The sequence below is a fragment of the Geotrypetes seraphini genome, chromosome 9 (genome assembly GCF_902459505.1).
Source record: "Geotrypetes seraphini chromosome 9, aGeoSer1.1, whole genome shotgun sequence".
NCBI classification, from domain to species: domain Eukaryota; kingdom Metazoa; phylum Chordata; class Amphibia; order Gymnophiona; family Dermophiidae; genus Geotrypetes; species Geotrypetes seraphini.
Genome location: NC_047092.1, coordinates 135,782,233 through 135,795,831, shown reverse-complemented (window position 1 = coordinate 135,795,831; position 13,599 = coordinate 135,782,233). Strand labels below are relative to the sequence as shown.

Below are 13,599 nucleotides of genomic sequence, written 5' to 3'. Positions count from 1 at the left end.
TGGGGAGACCTATCCATTCTATGGTGAAAAGAGTCCAACTGATTTTCCCATTCAAAATTCAAATTTGTGACCAACTGACTTTTCCACCAAATTTCATATTGGTGACCAATGGACTTCCTCATTCACCTCAACCCCAATCAATCAAATTTGAGTACCTATTGTATAAAGACAAACTGCATATCTCACAGCGTACCCTTAAGAACACAATTGGTTCTACCTGACAAGACGCAGCGAAACCTGGAAACCTGCAACAAGTGTTTAGTTTGTTCACTATATGAAGATTGCACAGCCATATCTTACCTCTCAGCTGCTGTTTATCTATAGTTTCAAAATGACCTACAATCGACTATCTCAAATTCAGTTCTTAATTTTTTGCCATATGGGTTACAGGTTGACTTTCTGTCCCCTCTGTTTCATCCAGTTTAGGGCACTAGCTATTACTTTTCAACTCTAGAGGGATCATAGTACTCGGACCTGGAGCTCCAGTTTAATGCTCAAATCTTGTCTGCATCGGATTCAGACTATCCCACTCTTATTTGCTCCCCACACACTTATCTATGTTGTGATTATAAGTTGCCTTAGTTGCAAAAATGCACTGTACAACTGGCTTCTCATATCCTACCCAGTGCTTCCAAAATACTGCAGTCAGATTTATCTACTCTTCTAGTAGGAATGATCATATCATCCCTTCTATGTGAAAGTCATTAGCTCCCTGTTACATATATGATACAATTTAATGTTTTCATCTTTTCAAAATACTTATCTCGGGCCAACTGGTGTGCTTAGCAGCCTATTTTCTTATGCACCCATCTGTGTTCTGTAATTCCAAGATTACAAACACCTCTCTGTTCCTCCCTCTGCATGTGCTTGTCTTGAAACTATCTATGAATCTATTCTATATTCATGCTCCCCTTTTATAGAATACATTACCTCTCTCTGGAAAAATTCCATCAGAGAATTAAGGCTTGCTTAAAAGCCCTCAGTTTCTCCCTGTCCTATAATCTTGATTCCAGTTCAGGAGAGACAGGAGTCCTGACTATTGTGTTCTCTCCCCTTACTCGCAAAGATTGCAGAAGGCATCATTTATATTTTTCTTCAACTCCACCTCCTTGTGTCAGTGAGTAGTATCTTAGTCCCTCAGTTTTTCCTTCTACAGGGAAGTTGAGAAAGTGTCTTTTTTTCTGCTCTGCATCTGTTTTATAGTTTTGTTTTTAAATCTTATCTTGAGGCTTCCTGGTGCTACAGAGGTTGCTCTGCCTGGGAGGACACAATCTCTGGTTCAGAGGACTGTAGCTAGGGGTGGGGGTGGGGGGGGCACCTGCCTGCCTGCTTGACCTGCACTAACTTTGGGACAACTCAGGGAGGGTTTTCCTCAAAGCACAACTTGCCCAGAATTTTGTCTGGCGCTTGAGCGCTGGCTGAGTAGCCCTGTGTTGGTCTAGAGGACTGTAATTGGTGCCGGTTAGATCCCTCCCCCCCACACAGAAGATGTGTAATGAGCTAGTGGGGTCAAGGGTTCCAGACCTGTGAGTTGTGTATAAAAGGCAGCCCAACGAGACAAGCCCCCAGAAGAACTTCAGGCTTGTGTGAGGCAGAAATCTTCTTCATGTTCCAGCTGCAGTGACAGTTGATGAATGTACAGCACCTTCCTGGTCTGTGAATACAATGCATTACTGTCTAAGGGAGACATCGAGGGGGGCAGTCTTCAAAGTGCAGTTTTCAAGGTATTTGGGGCTCCCACAGGGTCCCCCACCTCCAAAATCCTATTTTTTCTCTATTTTCTCACTTTGCATTTTGTTCCCTGGGCTATTTTCCAGAGCCAATATGCTGCCACCACAGCCATAGTGGATTTCCCAGTTTTATTTTAAAAGCCTCTCTCAGTCTCAAAACACCTTGTTTTTGCTAGTAATCAAGTTTTATGGACTTTCCAGGCCTTTCTACCCCTGTATCACACCAGGTTTGTGCTGGATGGTCTGAGGAGCATCCATTTGCCATGTGGCACGTGAGGGGGAAGGGAGTCTGGGAGTTCTGGGCTTAGCCCCCACTAGTCCCTCCAGGACCTTGAAGTCTCAGGATGCTTGTTTGTTGGGTCAAAAATCTCTTCTGGAGCCTTTGAATTGCGATTCAGTGTTGTTGGTGAAATGCAAGTGCACAGACACCTCTCAGCCTATGAGGAGACAAGAAGGACCATGCAGAGGTCCCTTGGAGAACCAGTGCAGGGTTTTTACTCTTATTTTTTGAGTTTGATGTTTAAAGCTTATATGGAATATAAAGGATCCTCTGCTCCGTCTGGAGCATCACCAGGGGTTGTGCAGGGAGGTGGTTCCTTCACAATGTGCAGTTACTCAGCGGAAATCTTTATCGCTGGAACCAGAGGTCTAGTTGGAAAAGGACTAGAAGTACTGGGAGTCAGGGTCTATGCCTCTACTCTCTCACAGTGAATCCTCAGGGTTAGAGGATTTCAGGTCTCAGGTGGGCTATAGCAACCAAGAGTCTTGGATCAAGGAGACTGTGTGCAAACTTTTCAAGCTGATGGACCTTGTGGAAGTCATTACAGTGTCTTTGTTGGAATTAAATTTGGATCTCCCTCAGTCTTCCAATGCTCAAATTTCTTTTTCCATAAATAATTTATTTAAAATTTTTGAATATACAGAAACAAACAAAACAATACAAATAACCATGTAGAGAGCTGTAGAGAGCTTCATGGTCCAATCGCCATACCTTTTCCAAGTTTTACAGAATGGATGTTGCAGCAAGGTTTGATGCCACATTTGTGTTCTCAGTGCTTGTAGCAGGCTCATCTGCCCCACCCTAGGATCAAGGGACTGCTTTGGTACGCCCCAGTTTTCAGGACTCCTGTCCCTCCTGCACTGGAAGAGAAGATTAGGTTCTTGCCTCAGTAATCTTCTTTACTGTAGGGAGGGACAAGATTCCTGATGCCTGCCCTGTCAGATTTTGCATTGGCCTGTTTCCCATCTCAGATAGGTAAGGGTGTTGCCAAATGCTTCTGGGTTTCTTTGAATGTTTGTCTGGGATTGCACAGGCAGTACTGAAGATGTTTAATGTGCTGCTTGGAAACAAATAAGATGACTATTTGTTAGCCCTTTGGTGGCATAACTGTTAATGTTGATTGCACTCAGGTAGGTGGCTTATTTGGTCCCACCTTGTAAGATGTATGAAGTTTGTTTTTTTCTCATTGCAGAGCATAAAAGACTTAACATATTGGGGAGTTTCCCGGTGCCTTCCTTGTTGTTTCTTCTTCCTAGAGGTTAACCATTGCTTTGGAACATACACTGCCCAGTGACACAAGGAGGCAGAGTTGAAATTGAAGAAAATTGTAAATGATGCTTTCTGCAATCCTTGCAGGTAAGGGGAGAGAACCCAATCGTCAGGACTCCTATTCCGCCCTACAGGAAAAATTACCGAGGTAAGAACCTAATCTTCTTTTATCTCTGGAAGCAATGTCCGGAGTATGGCTTGAGACTTTCTTCTTCCTCTCCTGTCTGAAACTCTTAAGCAGTTTATGGATGAATTGTAAATCACTCAGATTTTATTGGGAAGGGTGGTTTTGCCAAATGTGTAATCATAAACATATAGTATATATGTTCCTTACATTTTTATTGCTGTAAATTTTTATCTGTATCTTTTGAATTTGTTGTATATTTTCCTTTTTTAAACATTTGTTTTGTATACTCTTAGAGATTTTGTCATATGGTAAGTAAAACAAATACGGTTTTACAGATGCATCAAATAAAACTGAGAAAGGAGCACAGCAAGCAATACAATTTATCAGTAATGTAAATATGTTTTAAAATGAGAATTAAAATACAAGAAATACAGAGAACTACAGCTTTCTTTTAATTTGGTGACATCACTGCCTTAATACAACCTGTGCTTTGTAGTTATTCTGCACTCTAAATATAAGGTTACTAGCATTATTGAAACACATAATGGATGAATACGCTAGAAGTTTCTATGGCAACACAGACTGTGTTTGAATTTAAGAAAGAACGGGACAGGCACGTGGGATCTCTTAGGGAGAAGAGGAGATAGTGGATACTGTGGATGGGTAGACTAGATAGATCAATTTGGCCTTTATCTGCCATCATGTTTCTATGTTTCATTGCCTTTAAAACATTTTTCATCTTGCAGGTCTTCATGAGTTTGATGCCCTAGAAGATCCTGAGGTAAAGGAATTCCGTAGTAAAATGCGGAAAATAAGTGAAGAGAAGATTCAGTCACTTCTGGGGTTGTCTTGGATGGACTGGTTAAAGCGCACATTTCCTCCAGAGCTAGAACCTTCAATTCCTGAGAACTTCCAGGACAAGCTGTATGGTGGAAATCTTGTTGTAGCAATTCATTTTGACAATTGTCAGGTATATCACCAAAGGAAGTTTTGTTTTTAAACATCAATAATTCATTTGTTTGAAATAGAAACATTAACAAACCCCAGCACTCGGTTCTAATTTATTCAGGTGATGACATAAGTGTTTTTCCAGAGCAAGATTCTTAGGCAGCATCAATAACAGGAGAGAAATCTAAGCCTTGACAGGGCCAAGTTAATTTATTTGTCAGAATTTAACATGGTTAGTGTTGGAGTCTAGTCTGCTATTTTGTTTATCTGACGGGGCAAAAAGCTGCTCATTTTCCATTAAATACATTCTAATTCCAGATTATTTCAAATGAAATGAGATTTCTTGTGGATACCTATGTGTTTAGATGGTATTATAAGTGTTCGGTAAAATTGAATTTGTCATATAGGGCTCCTTTTACAAAACTGTGGTAATCGCTCCGATGCCAAAGGAATTTAATTGGCGTCGGCGTGTTTGCCACACTGCAGTCACTACTGCAGCTTTGTAAAAGGGGAGATATTTTGTTTTTACCAGTTTATATTCACGTTGTTGACGTATTGTTTCTTTGGTAAATTTATCACTCAGTCTAGGTGCTGCATTGACCCTAGTAGAAAGCAACATTCTATATTTATCCTTAGGCCAAATAAAGTACAGGAAGAGACGATGTGAGCTACTTTTTAACTTTTGGCAATATTCATTAGCCCTCTTCTGGAGGGACTACCCCTAGTAGGTGAAAGGGTAATTAATTAATGGTGGAAATGTTGGTTTCTGAGGCTTTAATCAAAAGTACCAGTTAGCTTTCTTTCTAGCATGGGTTTACTACTGAATGTATTAACTCAGGGATCTCAAAGTCCCCTCCTTGAGGGCCGCAATCCAGTCAGGTTTTCAGGATTTCCCCAATGAATATGCATTGAAAGCAGTGCATGCACATAGATCTCATGCATATTCATTTGGGAAATCCTGAAAACCCGACTGGATTGATGCCCTCAAGGAGAGACTTTGAGACCCCTGTATTAACTGATCCTACTTTAAGAAGATAAGAATAAAGTGGTAGGGTAGCTGTGTTAGTCTACTCCTAAAGGTAATCAATAGATATGAAGCAAAATAAAGAAAAGAAGATTAATTATACTTTTTATTGGACTAACAATACATTTTCTGGTTAGTTTTATGAAGGTAACACCTTCATATGAGTTCAAAAATGAGCAAATTTGATGACACATATTAGAATATATATGTGAAATATAAAAGCATTCCAATGACAGTTTCATGGGGAAGGTAGGAATAGGTGGGTGGGGCTGAGAAACAGGGGGAGAGATGGATGGATGATCAAAGGATGAGAAACCTTTTTATTGGACTTATGTTTTTTGATTAGCTATCATTCAGCTTATTTTCTTTTCCCCTCTGGATCTCTGTGTAGATAATCTTGATGATGGATGCCAGTCTTTACGGTTGGGGAGCATTTTGCGTGGACAATCCAGAACAGGGCCGTTGGTCACCTTCCAAGATAGTGGAGCTTTGAGCGATCCAGCTGGCTCTCCTACACTTTGAGTGTGCGCTGCAGAACAAAGCGGTTTGAGTCTTTTCGAGCAATCCCACAATGGTGGCCTATGTCAATCGACAGAGGGCACCCAGAGTTCGCCACTGTGGCAGGAGGCTCAAATGTTCTTTCACTGGGCAGAAAGGCACGTTCTGGCTCTTTTAGCTGCGCATATAGCAGGAGCAGACAACATGCAAGTGGATTATCTCAGCTGTCAAACTCTGGATATAGGGGGGATGGTCACTGTTCCAGAGGGTTTTCCAAAGTTTAGTACAGAGATGAGAATGCCCGATGTTTGACCGGATGGTGTCAGTGGCCAACAAGAAGGTAGCTCATTCCTTTGCAAACATGGAAGCGACGGGTTAGATGTGATGATGCAGCTGTTGCCACAGGAGGGACTTCTCTATGTCTTCCCAGGGTCGGGTGATTCTCGTGGTGCCCGATTGGCTAAGGCTCCTGTGGTATGCTGACCTGATTTGGCTGCAGCTGGAGCAGGACCTCAAACTTCCCTGCCATACTTGCCTCCTCATGCAGGGTCCCATTGCCCTGCAGGATCCAGACTGTTTTGGTCTTTTGGCCTGGCTCTTGAGCGTGAAGATTTAGTGTGCAGAGGCTACTCGACAGGAGTGATAGCTACCATCTTGTACAGCAAGAAGAAATCAACTATAGCAGCATATGCAAAGGCTTCGAGCTGTTTTCATCATTGGTGCGCTCGGAAGAACGAAGTTCCAAGCTCGACGTTGATCCTGTTTGTACTCACTTTTCATCCAGAAGGCCTAGAAAACTGGCTTGTAGTCCGCTCCCTAAGGGTTCAAATAGCCAGACTTTCCTGCTTCTGTCCTAAGTCCCTGAGGGGCTCTCTGGCCACTCATCCAGATGTAGTTAGGTTATGGCTGTGCCGTCAGTTAAGTCAACCGTTCCCAACGTGGACTCTCAATCTAGTTCTCAGGTCACTTGCTAGTTTGCCCAGGTTTCTTTGATGGATCTAATTATCAAGATGGTCGTCTTGGTGACCATTTTGTCGGCCCCCAGAGTTTCTGAAATTCAGGCCTTGTCCTGCAGAAATCCTTTTCTGCGGATTGCGGATTCCAGCGTGATCCTGTGCTCTGTCCCTCCCTTTCCTTCCAAAGGTGATCTCTAATTTCCACATCAACCAGGAGCTACGGTTACCAGCCCTTACACCCTCAGATTCAATCAGACATGATAAGATGTTCAAAATGCTGGATGTGTGCAGGTTTTGATGAGGTACTTAGAGGTCACGAACGAGTTTCGTTTGGCCGATCATTTGTTCGTGCTGGTGACCGGCTTCAAAAGCCACCATTTCCAGATGGATCAACATAGCCATTTCATCTGTCTATATCAAAGCCAGAAAGCATCCTCTTCTTTCGGTAAAGGCTCATTCCACATGAGGTGTAGCTTCCTCATTGGCAGAATCTTCAGTGGTTTTCCTGGATGAAATTTTTTGTAGAGCTTCCAGTTGGTCCTCCTTGCATACCTTTACAAAGTTTTACAGGGTAGATGTGGAAGCCAAGAAGGTTTCTGCCTTCGGATCTTCAGTTGTGGCAGCAGGCTCATCAGTCCCACTCTGACTTTGAGGGACTGCTCTGTTACATCCTACTTGTCCAGGAATAAAGTGGGATTATACTAGAATGAAAGATTATTTCTTGTAAATCCACACACTATTTTTGGAACCCGCCCTGAGAGTTGCTGATTTACCGATTATCTGACTCAAGAAGTCCCTGTAAGTTGGCCTTCTAATTATTTGGCCAGCCTTTCTAAGATTAACATCCGACCTTATTGTACACTTTGCCCTGGGGGGGTCTTTGGCTAATGTGTCCCACACTATTAGTGCAGGCTGCGTCTCCTTGTTTGTTGTGAATTTATGGTGTATAATGTTTACAAAACCAGTTTGATCATGATTGTTATCCAGTTTTATGCTATGAGCATATTAGACTAGTTTCTTGGGAAGTATCCCCGTACCCCTCCCTCTTTTCTGTGTCCTGTACTAGTATGGCTGTCTGCTTTTGTACCAAGTGGAAGTCAAGTAAGAGTGGAGGATCAAAAATATATAAATGAAGCTTCCTACAAGAGGTCTCGTGAGATGGGATTGACTATCCATTTGTCCAGGAATAGAGGTGTGGATTTACAAGAAAGAAGATTAACAAAGGTAACCTAATCTTTCATTGTTTTGTTGCCATGTGATCACCCATCCATCTCTCCTTGTTTCTCAACCCCAACCCCCTACTCCTACCTTCCCAATGAAACTGTCATTGGAATGCTTTTATGTTTCGCATATACAGTATATGCTGTTATGACATCATTTGATCATTTCTGATCTAAAGAAGGTGTTATCTTTGAAAACTAACCAAATAGTGTATTATGTTAGTCCAGTTAAAACACTTCTCTTCATTTTTTTGATTTTTAAAAAATTCTATTGATAAAGGAAATTATTCTGTGGTACTTTGGTGCTCTTGTCACCTTGGCTGATATTAATGAATAGTCTTATAAGCCAAGACACCAAGCAGTGTTGCATTCATCTGAGAGAGTGCTCAACTGAGTAAATAATGTGGATTAAAGTCCTAGTAACATCCAAATCAAATATTCAGTGTTTCTTGTGTTAAAAACATGTTTCTGACTTTCTCTAGCATTAAAGATATGTTTTTAAATGGTGGTTTATTTGTTGACATATCCCATAAAGCAGCATAGCTCTGACTATTTTTTAAACAAGTACAGATATAAAACCTAATGTGGGATATAGCACCACCACATTTCTTTTCCTTTTCTTTGTTAGGATGTCTTCAGTTTCCAGGTATCTCCCAACATGAACCCTGTCAAAGTGAATGAACTTGCAATCCGCAAACGTTTGACCATCCGCGGGCGGGAAGATGAAGAAATTAACCCTTATGACTATGTATTGCAAGTTAGTGGAAAACTAGAATATGTCTTTGGTGACCACCCATTAATTCAGTTTCAGGTATGTGAGGTAGTTTCATAAACTACATTTGTGTGTTTTTGTTTTTTTTAAAGTCTTAAATATAGCAAACTATAGATTTAATGGTCCTCTGTCCATTTATTTATTGAGTTAAGCCTGTTCTGAGAAATTTTTCAGTACAGCTACATTAAAAGCATTTTGTGTAAAAAGAACTCATCCATGAATCCATATTTGTATGTCTACTGTAGGAGCTGCTTATCTAATAGAAATTATATTGGAGCTTTTTTTTGGGGGGGGAGTTTATTTTTCTTCTGACTCCACATCACATGAAGAAATTTTACTTCTGTTACACAGAAAACTATATGATTCATGAGGTAGTTTTTACAGTACAATTAACAACTAAGAAAATGAATACAGTGACAGGGAATTATTTACATTCCCTATATATGTATCTGTGGGATTTGCATGTGTGTGTGTGTATATATATATATATATATATGTGTGTGTGTGTGTGTATATATATATATATATATATATATATATATATATATATATATACAGTCAAACCTTGGTTTGCGAGCATAATTCGTTCCAGAAGCATGCTTGTAATCTAAAGCACTCGTATATCAAAGCAAATTTCCCCATAGGAAATAAAGGAAACTCAGATGATTCATTCCACAACCCCAAAACTTTAATACAAAATACTATATGTACTTGTATTGTAAGACCTCGTTCATTTAGAACAGTCACTACACTCCTGCAGCATCAGCGAGAGAAAAACCATTGGTTCAGTTGTGATGATGTGACGTGTGTATACTGTATGTACTTGTATTGCAAGACTTTGCTTGTTTAGAACAGTCTCTTCACTCTTGCAGTGTCAGATATTAGTAGCTTTGAATTTGGATTTTAGATTTATTACTTACTGTATATACTCAAATATAAACCGATCCGAGTATAAACTGAGATAACATCCCCCCTACGTTTTTTTTTTTTGGGGGGGGGGAAATGTTAATTCGAATATAAACTGAGGGTTTGTAATCAAGTGCCGCCTAGCTTTACACCTACTTACCCCTCCCTTATCTAGCGTTGGCCTCTCCCTGGGTCTATGTTAAATCTTGGTAGTCCAGTGGTGTTAGCCAAACCGGGACAGGAACAATCCTTCCCTCCCCTGAGGTGAGGTGTTGTGTTCTGCCCTAGCTGTCAGCTGGCTGTAGAATCACCACACACCCCTTCCTTCCCTCCCTCTCTCCCTGTTGTAGAATCACCATATGCCCCTTCCCTCCCTCCCTCAGAGAAGAGCTGTGTAAGCCTCCACCCAGGCCTTTGTTAATCACTGGTGGTCCAGTGGGGTGAGTTGGGGCAGGAGCAATCCTTTTATGCTCCTGCCCATGCAATCTCATTGAAAAAGTGCCTTCTGCTAGTTCTTGCAGCAATTTGCGAGACCTGAAGCACTTTTGTGAATTACCACAGGAACTCGCGGCAGTCGTTTTTCAGCAAAATTATGAAGGCAGAAGCATAAGAGAATTGCTGTTGCCCCAACTCACCCCTCTGAACCACCAGTGATTAAAGTAGGCCCAGATGGAGTTGTGCGTTGCTTTTCCAAGTGAGGGGTGCATGGTGATTCTGCTGAGGGGAGGGAGGGAAGGAAGGTGCATGGTGATTCTACAGCTGGGACAGGACCTTGGAAGATGGAGGGATTGCTCCTATCCTGTCTTGGTTCACAACACCACTGGACCATCGGGATTTAAGGTGAACCTGAATATAAACAGAGATCCCCCATTTTGGGGACTTTTTTTTAGTTCAAAAATCTGTTTATATTTGAGTATATAAGGTAACTTTTCTAAATCTGAGTTCAAGGTGAGTTTAGATGTTGAGGTACATGAATTATTTCCCTGCCCAAACTAGCTTAATGTCTAACAGTACATGAGAATGGTGAAGTGATTTAATCAAGGTCATAAAGATGATCAGTTAGAGAAACAAAGTTTAAACCCTAGCTTGTAACAAATTTCTCTTGTATTAGCCCTCATTTGCTACTAATACCAAATACCACCAAGCCCTCTTTTAGATCATGGTAAAAAATGTGAACTGCTCCTAAATAACGTACCTTACCTCAGAACACCTGTGCCTGCTAACCAGTTCACTGTCTTGTAGATATGTTAATATCCATTTGTGACTTAATGATTTATTTTCTTAGATTCTGCAAAGCATGTGTTCTTAGTCACATTCTCTATAAGTTGTAAGTTATTGATTCTGTAGCTTTGTGTTTTGATCTTATAGCATGCTATTGACTCTGTAATGTATGTATCTCTGTTCTTGAAAGCTTTATGTATGTATCCTTGTAACCCGTTCTGGGCTCCTGGGGAGGACGGGCTATAAAAATAAATGAATGAATAAATAAATAAATACCCACTGGTATCTAGGATGCTCCCAGTTAAGTCACTAGCTAAATTGTTGGACTTAGTATAACAATTTAATTCAGTGTGCACCCAAACATTGCGGTAACTTATAAATCGTAGATATATAACAGTCTACATTTTTTTCAAACATATTATTGTTCATTTAAAACAAGTAGTCACTTATGTTATTACTAGCCATGGAGTTTCCACTTATTTTTGTATCTGTTTCTAGTTCACTTAACTCAGTTATTGCAGTGAAATTCTTTGACCAGGCCACAGACTGCTGCTTCTTCTGGAACACAGAACATGGACCCAGAAAGAGCTACAAGATGTCAATAGGCATCTCTCTCCTCTCTTCAGTTAATTATTCAGTGCTACATGAAGATCCTTCTTGAGCTGCATGTGTTAAAATAGTTGTATAAAGTTTACAAGAGGAAGTTAGCTGCAGAAATGATGAGAAATGTTTAGTAATGCATGATAGTATTTAAGAATGAAGTTCTGTATTAACAGGGTTAAATTGAAAAGCATGATGGTTTGGGGAAGTATAAAGGTCAGTCAGTATCTAGTCTGGTATCTGGCTTTGAAATTGCCTTGTTCTGTTTTGATAAGGTGCATTGTTTCCAATATTTTATATGTAGAATATTCAAATAGTTAAATTATATGTAGTAAAAAAGAAAATTCTTTGGAAAGGTAAAATCTGTGGCCAGCTTTGTGTTTAACTGGTTAGTATTTGCAGAACTATAACTGAAACCAAATAGTCATTGCAAATAAAAGGATCAGACTTTGAGGATCTCATTTCCTGAACTGCTCTCAAGATAATGAGGCTGCTAGCAAGTCAGCTTCATTTTCCTATTTCTGCAATTTTGGGTTCAGCCTTCCTGCTGTGTTAACGCACAATTTTAATTTCTGGGAGTGGGGGGGTTGGGTGGGAGGATGGAAGCAGTGAGTGTTTAAGGACTCTCTCCTGCATCTAGATTTCGCAAAGATCCAAACTGAAATAGAAGCCTTTGCCTTTAAATTATCAGTTGCTAACAACTGGTTTCCTTCTGATTTCAGTATATCCGCAACTGTGTGATGAACAGGACTCTGCCTCAGCTGACACTTGTTGAATGTTGCAACATAAAGAAAATGTGTGAGCAGGAAATGAATGCAATTGAAGCAGCTATAAAACGAAAACCAACCAACCTGCCCCTTCCTTTGCCACCAAAGACTCGAACCATGTCTGTAAGTGCAGATGCTGCAAATTCATTTGCAAATTAAATAGAGCAAGGACATGCCAGCCAAGAAATATTGTAGGGGTGTACTTGTTTATCCTCTAGCAAATATAATTTCAGAAATGCTTTAATGATTCCCAAACTTGTCCCAGAGAGCCTCCAGGAAGTTGTTTTCAGGATATTTGCAATAAGTATCATGAGATGAATGAGGCTCATGCAAAATTTATTTATTTTGTATTTGTTCAGTGTGGTTCATCTGGAAATCTGACTGGCTAGGAGTTCCCCTAGATAAGTTTGGGAACAACTTTGGTATAGCAATTAGCATAGGTATTTTCATACTCCTATATTCCTTATTGAATTCTTATTTATTTCATATATCTGTACATTACTTCCAGGAAATGTGTATAAGAAATGAATGCACAGAATTCTCCTGAATACTAATAATTCAGCATTTCCAGCAAAAGAATTCTGCACAGGGCCATGAAAGCGCAACAGTTGGTTTGGTTAAGACCCTAGAACTCACTCCTTGAGTTCTCTTCTGCCCCAAGCGAGTACTGACAAGCTAGTCCTGTTCACTTCCTCTGGTCTCCTCCCTATCCAGCACTCAGCACAAGTGGAGGAACAGAAAGAGAATGGATGCATGTCCGACCACATTCTGTTCATATCTCCTGTTTCTCACTGCTGAATTTGAACTACAGGGCTCTACGGTATCCCTTATGGTTCAAATTCAGCAGTGAGAACCAGTCCTATGGATAAGCAATATGCAGTCTGATGTGCAGCTGCTCTTTTGTGTTATGTGCTGAGAAGGGAGGGAGCCCAGAGAAAATGAATAAGATAAAGTGGTCTGAGGGCAGAGGAGAGCTCATGGAGCAAGGGGCAAGAAGAGATGAGAGTCAACCAGAGGAGGAAGTGCTTGTGGGAGTGATGTGAGTGAGGTACAGGAGAGAAGGAGAACAAATTGGAGATGTCACAGGTGAAGTATGAGGATACTGTAGTGGGGGAGACAGGTGTGTATAGGGAAAGAAAGGTCTGTAAAGAGCTATGGGAAGAGTGTATGGAGTGTGGGTGAATTTGAGAGAGCTTTGATGCTGTGAGCGCTGGGAAGTTTGAGAAAGCTATGGTGAGGAGCAAAGAATTACTGAGAACTGTGATGGGGTGGGTGTGCCAG

At 40.8% G+C, this 13,599-nt stretch overlaps 1 protein-coding gene across 3 annotated transcripts in view; it reads left to right on the top strand.

The window, feature by feature from the left end:
- PIK3CB (phosphatidylinositol-4,5-bisphosphate 3-kinase catalytic subunit beta) overlaps positions 1-13,599 on the top strand; it is a 596,095-nt gene that overhangs the window by 256,645 nt on the left and 325,851 nt on the right. For all 3 annotated transcript variants that reach the window (XM_033957959.1, XM_033957960.1, XM_033957961.1), the window contains 3 exons: positions 4,153-4,376; positions 8,681-8,863; positions 12,274-12,441. In XM_033957959.1, coding sequence (XP_033813850.1) covers positions 4,153-4,376; positions 8,681-8,863; positions 12,274-12,441 — 575 coding nt within the window. The remainder of the gene's footprint in view (positions 1-4,152; positions 4,377-8,680; positions 8,864-12,273; positions 12,442-13,599) is intronic.